This window comes from Stegodyphus dumicola, chromosome 4 (genome assembly GCF_044657685.1).
Source record: "Stegodyphus dumicola isolate Sdum_Otavi_A_Nest chromosome 4, ASM4465768v1".
In the NCBI taxonomy this organism is placed as follows: domain Eukaryota; kingdom Metazoa; phylum Arthropoda; class Arachnida; order Araneae; family Eresidae; genus Stegodyphus; species Stegodyphus dumicola.
Genome location: NC_140771.1, coordinates 3,424,905 through 3,432,408, shown reverse-complemented (window position 1 = coordinate 3,432,408; position 7,504 = coordinate 3,424,905). Strand labels below are relative to the sequence as shown.

The 7,504-nt window shown below is 30.5% G+C and overlaps 1 protein-coding gene across 6 annotated transcripts in view; it reads right to left on the bottom strand.

Moving 5' to 3' along the window:
* Positions 1-436: 436 nt before the first annotated feature.
* Cog7 (conserved oligomeric Golgi complex subunit 7) overlaps positions 437-7,504 on the bottom strand; it is an 82,270-nt gene continuing 75,202 nt past the window's right edge. For 5 of the 6 annotated variants that reach the window (XM_035355376.2, XM_085814478.1, XM_035355378.2 and 2 more), the window contains 2 exons: positions 3,570-3,701; positions 437-715 (listed from right to left, as the gene is read on the bottom strand). In XM_035355376.2, the coding sequence (XP_035211267.2) occupies positions 549-715; positions 3,570-3,701 (299 nt within the window). In that variant the 3' untranslated portion in view covers positions 437-548. The remainder of the gene's footprint in view (positions 716-3,569; positions 3,702-7,504) is intronic. The other variant, XR_015040570.1, reaches the window with a different exon arrangement.

Below are 7,504 nucleotides of genomic sequence, written 5' to 3'. Positions count from 1 at the left end.
CTAATTTAAATTATAATTTTTCTTTTACATATTCTTTATTTTTCTTATATATTCCTTTCTCAGATTAAATCTTTATTTTATTTTCAATAAATATGTTGCAGCCACAAACAAGTTGGTATATTATTTGCACCTGTTTAAAAAATGTTTACATTTTTGAGAGATTTGCAATAAGAGCAGTCCAGCTAGGCAGAAGAGTAGAAAGTTAATGCCTTATGTTCAAGATGAAATCGTAATATAAATCATATAATTTTTTAACTAAATAAAAAAAAAGAATACAATGAAAGAAAAACTTAACAACAAAAATTTGAACTACATAATAATATTTGAAATATTCTAACAGAAATACTGAAACACTAATATATATAAATATAGTGATATATATGTATATTTAGTAATAACATATATATTATTTAGTGATGGACTATAGAAGAAAAGATTTTTATTTCCATACAAATAGTTTTTATTTCTTTTGAATTTACACACAGAAAATAATCATTTAAAATATTTACAAAAGTGTTAATTACATCATGGTTCATAGAAAATTTTTATTACGTGCGCAATTTCCTCATTGTTTGAATTTTACGCACTAACACTTGAGGCTTGCCTTTACTTTCTGTTTCAAATGTCTCTGGTTTTGCTTTTAAAAGTGACAATAAGTGTTGCAAATCAGCTGATGGAAACAATCCCAGATCATCTAATACATCACAAAAGTAACCTAAAGTAATCATTTCTAAAATAAGACTCATAAACTGAAAAATCTAAACAGAAAACTGCACAAATGTTAATTTTAAAACATACAAATTTTAAATATTTATATAACATTAAGTAAATGAAAAATATAAAAAGCAGACAAAGCAGACAGGTGGTATTCCATTGAATAATAAAAGAGGTGCCCAAAATCGAAGTATTAAGTACATCAGAAAATTTCCAGTTTAAAATGGTTAGTGGTGGTGTGTCACCAAGGCTGGCACCACAGCATGTGCAACCGGTGCGGCCTTTTCAGAATTTAGGAAGGAACCGGGCAGCAGAATTTTAGAGTCGCCAAGTTTGCACCGGGAGGCAAAATGTCTAAAACTAGCCATGTGTGTCACTGAGAAGCAGTACAACAAATTACACTGTGCCACAGACTTTTCTGAACAGGCTCAGTGCACAGTAATCCAATTTTCGTCAGCTGAAGATGTTAGCAACACTAACATTTACAGTCAAATGAAGGATGAGTATAGGACTTTACATAAGTAATGTAGTGCAGTATTTCAATGGTGGAGTGATTTTAATTACAGATGTGTGAGTACAACAACTGACATGCCATGATAAGTGAAACACAGTCATCGTTGAAGAAGCAGGTGTTGCAATGGGACTCCCTTGTAAAGGCGAATCATCGAATAACTATCTGTGAGACTATAGGCAGGTTGTTCTCTTGTGCAAGGGAAAATGTTTGCACTATTTAACATGAAAATCTGCAATATAGCAAGGTTTTGGCAAAATGGGTCTTTAAGTACCTCACTATGGCCTAAAAAACTTTTCAAATGGACATTTGTTTTTCAGTATTTGCTTCACTACCATACAGTATTGTGGATTGTGACAGAACTTTGTGTGATTTCTTCAATCTTACAATGAAGCAAATGAGTATGGAAAGGGAAATCTTGATGTATACCAATAAAACAGTATATGGATAAAATGTACTACTACTACTCAAATCCATTTTTATTTGCACAAAAACACTTATTCCTCAAAATTTGTTAAATAAAATGAATTTATTTCAAATCATAATATATAACATTATAACACATAATTATAAATAAAAATGGAATATATATGCAAAAACCAAAAAACTATATCATAAAGGAATAAAACTAAAATAATATATGTCAACAAAATTTTAAAGAACACTTCAAATATAAATTCAAATTTTAACAAGAAATGTCACCTCTCCTAACTTGAGCACTCACATCATAATGCAATTTCATATTCTTAACAGGAACAGCTAATTAGATTTAAGAGGGATCCTTACGCCCTTCAAATTTATACTTTTCCCATTAATATGGTTTTAAAGGCAAACAAGATATCTAGGATAGAAATTGCCATACAACAACTTTTTCAATAGTGTCCTTTAATTTTCTTTGGGAATTCAAACTGTGGTTTAGAGAAATTCATCCAGAGCTGATGTTTATAGACATGCATTAATAAGGAAGTCAGATCTATGTATACTTTTATAATTCCTTATGTAAGTATGCAAGGTGACAAATACAGATCCTCCATTGAACAAATGCAAGGGGGTATATTCATTAATTACTCTTTCCATTCATTCATGTACTCTTTCCTGTACCACATTTGTATTGCAATAGACATTAAAATTCTAGTGAGAATAATTTTTGTTTATGCCTCCCTTTACACATAAACATTGTTAGAATCATATGTCAAACTGAGGCTCAACTCATCACTAAAGAGAACACAGGCTTATTGCAATACATTCTGTCTCTGATGTCTGCACCATTTCAGGTAAGCCTTTTATTGTAATTCTGATGAAATGTACACTATGGCTTAAGGCATAAAAGGCCTCTCTCTCTAAGTCTCCTGTATATAGTTTGTTTTGATAGAAAAGTTCCACTTTCAGCTGGAAAATCTAAACTCCACAGCCTAACAATACAGCTTCTGCTCTAACAGATAGGAAACTGCCATTAAGTTTTTGTTCTACGATTTTATTCTGATTTCCTAATAGTTGCAGTTTTTAAACTATTTCCATAGGACACTTTCTTGGAACTTTAACACTTCTTGCCAATTACATAATTATTGGTTTAACTTTTACATAGCTAACAGCTTTCCGCCTCAAAGATGGTTCCATATTTTGTTACCATAAAAAAAGTAGTTTGATTCAAACACCGAACTCCAGAAGCTTATGAGGACACTTATTTTGTGCAAAATGCTTACTATACCTTTGGGCAATGTCATACCATCTTTCGCATCTTAGAAAAAGATGAAATAATTGAGAATAATTATATACATAATAATTTACTGTGAATTTTGTTATTTCTATAGGAAACAATCAAACTAATTGGTTAATTCATGAAATATTATTTTTATGTATGAAAGATAATTTTGAACACCAATATATTCAAAAGTAGAGAGGAAAAAAATCAGTCTCAGACTGATGTAGATTTGAGTTTCACTTAAAATGTATACCAATACAAAGTTGAAATTTTTTGCCTAATTTTAAAACTCTCATGTTTATCTTTCAATTAATCCTTGTATTCGGTGGAGAAGAGAAATACACTTAAGCTGATTGACAGAACACAAAAACTGTGTATTTTAAGGGTCAGCAACAATTAAATTCACACCTGAAGGCAATTAACTAATTTAAAAGCTAGAGCTATAAATATGTAATAAAATTCACAGTAAAAAGGAAAGTGTGCTTAATTGAATAAAATTCAGCAGACTTGACATAAAAAATTTATCTCCTACAGCAATATATTATCATTAACAAGAACATTTTATACAATATTCTATTTAACACAAAATATCTTGTTTTATGCATTGCACAAAAAGCACAGGAAACAATATGAGAATCTTACCAATATCAGTAATAAGCTGATTTATTGCATTTGCAGTAATGTAAGATATTCTTAAGATATTTTCACAATAGCAATCTGTAATTCTTCTTGCTAAACATTCCAGTAAATAATCAGCAACATTGCTACTTGAATCTGCATAAGTAGAAAGAAAAAAAATCGAAATATATAATTAAGTTGGGAGCTTGGTAATATATCAGAGTTCTAAAATAAACATATGTGACCAATGCATAACTGTAATAAACCAACTTACTACGAATGAAAAAGATAATCCATTCCAATTAAGACATGGTTTAGTTACATAAAAGGGTCTTTCAAATATTTATCATTATTGCTACTAAACATAAGATACAAAAGTAAACATTTCTGTTTTACAGCATCTACTTATATGAATCAAAACATTATTCATAATTATAGCATTGGTTTTGTTATACAGAAAAAACGTCCGAAACCTTGTTACTTTACTTGCTTATTGATATTTTAGATAAAATTTCCTTCTTCTCCAAATAATTTGATTATTATTAAATATTTTACAAAAAAATTTAATATTAATAACATAATTACAGTCAAAAGTCGTTAATTCGGACTCCCATAACCGGAATGATCTATAATCCGGACCTCAAAGCTACAACCTTTCTGCGCATGCGTCGCGTTGATGCGTGCGCGTAAGACCTTTACCGCTACGAATTTGCTTGTGCGCGTGCGCAAAATACGTTTACGAATGCGCGTTTAATGTATAACGGACGGGATAAGCTAAGCTAAAATTATCTAATTATCTATTTCAATTAATGTTGCAGATTGCGTTGTTGCTTAATCTTCGAATTGGATCCGGATTATTATTTTTTGCAGACTGTTAGAGCAATTTTATAAAAGCAAGCTTGAACTTTCGATTATGTCAAATAGAATTTTCGATATATATTTACTAATATGTAAAGGATATACAAAGCGAAAGTATCTTTCGGAGTCAATTAAACAAAAAGTGGAATTGCTGCAAAAAATGGTTAAAGGCATATCCTTTGTTTATCTAAACTTTAACGCTTGTTTATCTAAACTTTAACGTTTGTTTATCTAAACTTTGTTTATCTTTAACGCCGCGGCGGCGTGCTTTGAATTGGAAGTTGATCTGTCAGCACTATCCTTATCTTAAGGGCAGATGTTTTTATTTTATTTGGCTTATAATTGCTTACTCAATGTAGTATTTCATCTCGATGTACTCCGTCTTTGATATGATTTAAATCAAATGCCTCGTCATTATAATTTGCTTCCGATAGCGAAGAAAGTGACAGAGGTTATTGAAAACGAAAAAATTTCGATTGAAAAATAATAAAATTAATTAGTCGGTATTCTCGACACAGCAATTATAGGACTTGAACAGCGGAACTTTGTAACTGAACAAGAAATTATGTCTGTTTATAGAATTAAAGAGAATGTATTATCACATAAAAAACGAAGCAACTTAAACAACTTACATTGAAAGAAATGTTTAATAAAGTAAACAAATAAATATTAAGCTTTTTTTTGTAAATTTTGATACCCTTTAGATCATAATTGTTCTTTATTTCGTAAATTACGGTTTCATATTTTTAATTTTATAATTTCTGCATGTCATTTTACCAGATTTAAACTGATGATCTATAATCCGGAAAAATCGAGAATCCGGAATCGCTGAAGTCCCTACGAGTCCGGATTAACGACTTTTGACTGTATTTAATATTAAGTTACAATAAATAATCATTGTAACTAATTTAATACGACTTTTGGGTACCTAATATAAATGAAAAACTCAAAAGCATTGGAATTATTTGAAATAGGAACCCAGCTAAGATTTCAGATATTTCTTTACTTTCCCCCTTTTTACAAAATCTAGAAATAAAAGCATAAGAGCGCCGCCCCCTCATAATAACAGGTTTCTATTCATCAGTTTAAAAAAACTTCTTCTAAAGAATCGCACCATGGCCAATGACAATAAATTGTTTGAAATTAGACATGACCATACTTTTCCCAGGTGGTTACAGAGGAGTGGTTAACTTTTTTTTTTTTAAATATGACCTACGCGATAAGAGAAGGGCCAAGATATATTTATTTGGAATGAAATGTTGCTCATACTCATTTTCTTTTGCTGGAAGAGCAGCAAGGAAGAGAGAAAAAATTAGATTCTGGAGAACTTGCAAATTGCATTTTCCCCAAACTTTCTAATTTGATTCAGCTTATTATTTTTCACAAGTTTTTATTATTACAGCTAGCTTATCAAAATTAAAGTTTCAATTTTTGTTTTTCTCAAAAAGTGTTTCAAATTCTGGACCTGTTGAAGGATCTGCTAAGTGAAAGCATATTTGGTAATTGTCTTCAAGAGTGGCTTCATGGGAGAAAACAACATTGGTGAAATTTGGGCTTAAGACAATGCAATTCAAAATTGGGGGGGGGGACTGCTTTATTTTGGCATAAATTCTGAATGCTATAGAAGGCAAAATTTTCTAATTAATGGAATTTGTGAAGTGACAAAAAATTTAATTGATACTCAGCAATGTCTTAATCAGCAATCAAATAACGGAAGGCAAACTATATAGTATGGTTTTAAACTCAGAAAATATTGCTACCAATATTGAAGAAAGTGATGAAAAGGTTTATGAGAATGAAAAGATTTCGATGGATAGGACATGATAATTACAGGACTTGAATAATATTACTGAACAAGAAATTATCCCTGTCCGTAAAATTATAGAAAAAGTATTGGGGGGAAAAAAAAAATGCAACAACTTACACTGAAAGAAAAGTTTAATAAAACAAACAAATGCTGAGTTTTTTTGTTTGTTTTTTAAAATTTTGATACTCTTATCATGTTTCATTAAAAATAGTTTCCCATTTTTAATTTTAGAATTTCTACATGTCATCTTTACCAGATTTAAAATAATGGTCTAAAATCCAGAAATTTTCCAAATCCAAAATCAAAGTTGTTGATGATTCTGGATCACAGACTTTGTACTGTATTACATATGATCATGTCATAGCCTACTGGATGATGCTATATTGTGAAATGTGAGTAAATAGTAATATATCAAAAAAATTAATGATAATATAAAAACATTTCTAACATATATATCATCCAGCTGAATGTTTGCCCTAACAGAAAAACAAGCATTAGCCAAATGTGATGAATTCTTTCATCCTATATTTTATCCAATTGAATGTTTGGCCAAAGAAAAAACAATTAGCCAAAAATTAACAGATAAAATTTAAGAAATTAGCATCATTATTTAAATGCCAATGAAGTCACTTACAAGTATACCAGAAATATCTAGAAAAATTCTATTTGCTAATGAAAAACACATTCTACAAAATAAAAAATTTTTTACTTTACAAAAATTTCAAAGACGTTGAGATGGATACCAAAGCTACTACTATTAAAAATAATAATTGCTTAAAAAGTTTGGTTAGTTGATATGGCACAGCAAACCAGGGCTATATACCAAAGGAGAGGGATACTTTTGTGGAGGATTCCTAAGGGAAATTGGCTCATATACACGTTACACATGAGAAAAAACACAAAAACTCCCATGCAGCTAGCCCATTCGCCTGGAATTGAACCCAGACTGGAACTACCTGTGTTCAGAAATTTTACCACTCAACCAGTGCTTAAATTGCGATGGAGCCCTGCTCCGGTACTTCTCAATTTTTAAGATAAATTATAATTTTAGCCAGAGCGCACTGGAGCCCTAAATAAGATGAGCTCCGTACTTCTTTTTATAAAACTGAACCACAATTTAAAGGGAAAAAAATAGAATTCCTAATGCTTTAGTTTAATAATAAGCAGAATTTGCAATGCTATATTTCCCTAGAAATACGAACTCATGAGAACATGAGATGGCCATAAGTAAAGTCCCCTCACTCACATGCGGAAACCTTTCCCTTTAAGAAGGGCAATAAATTTGGCGGAGTTT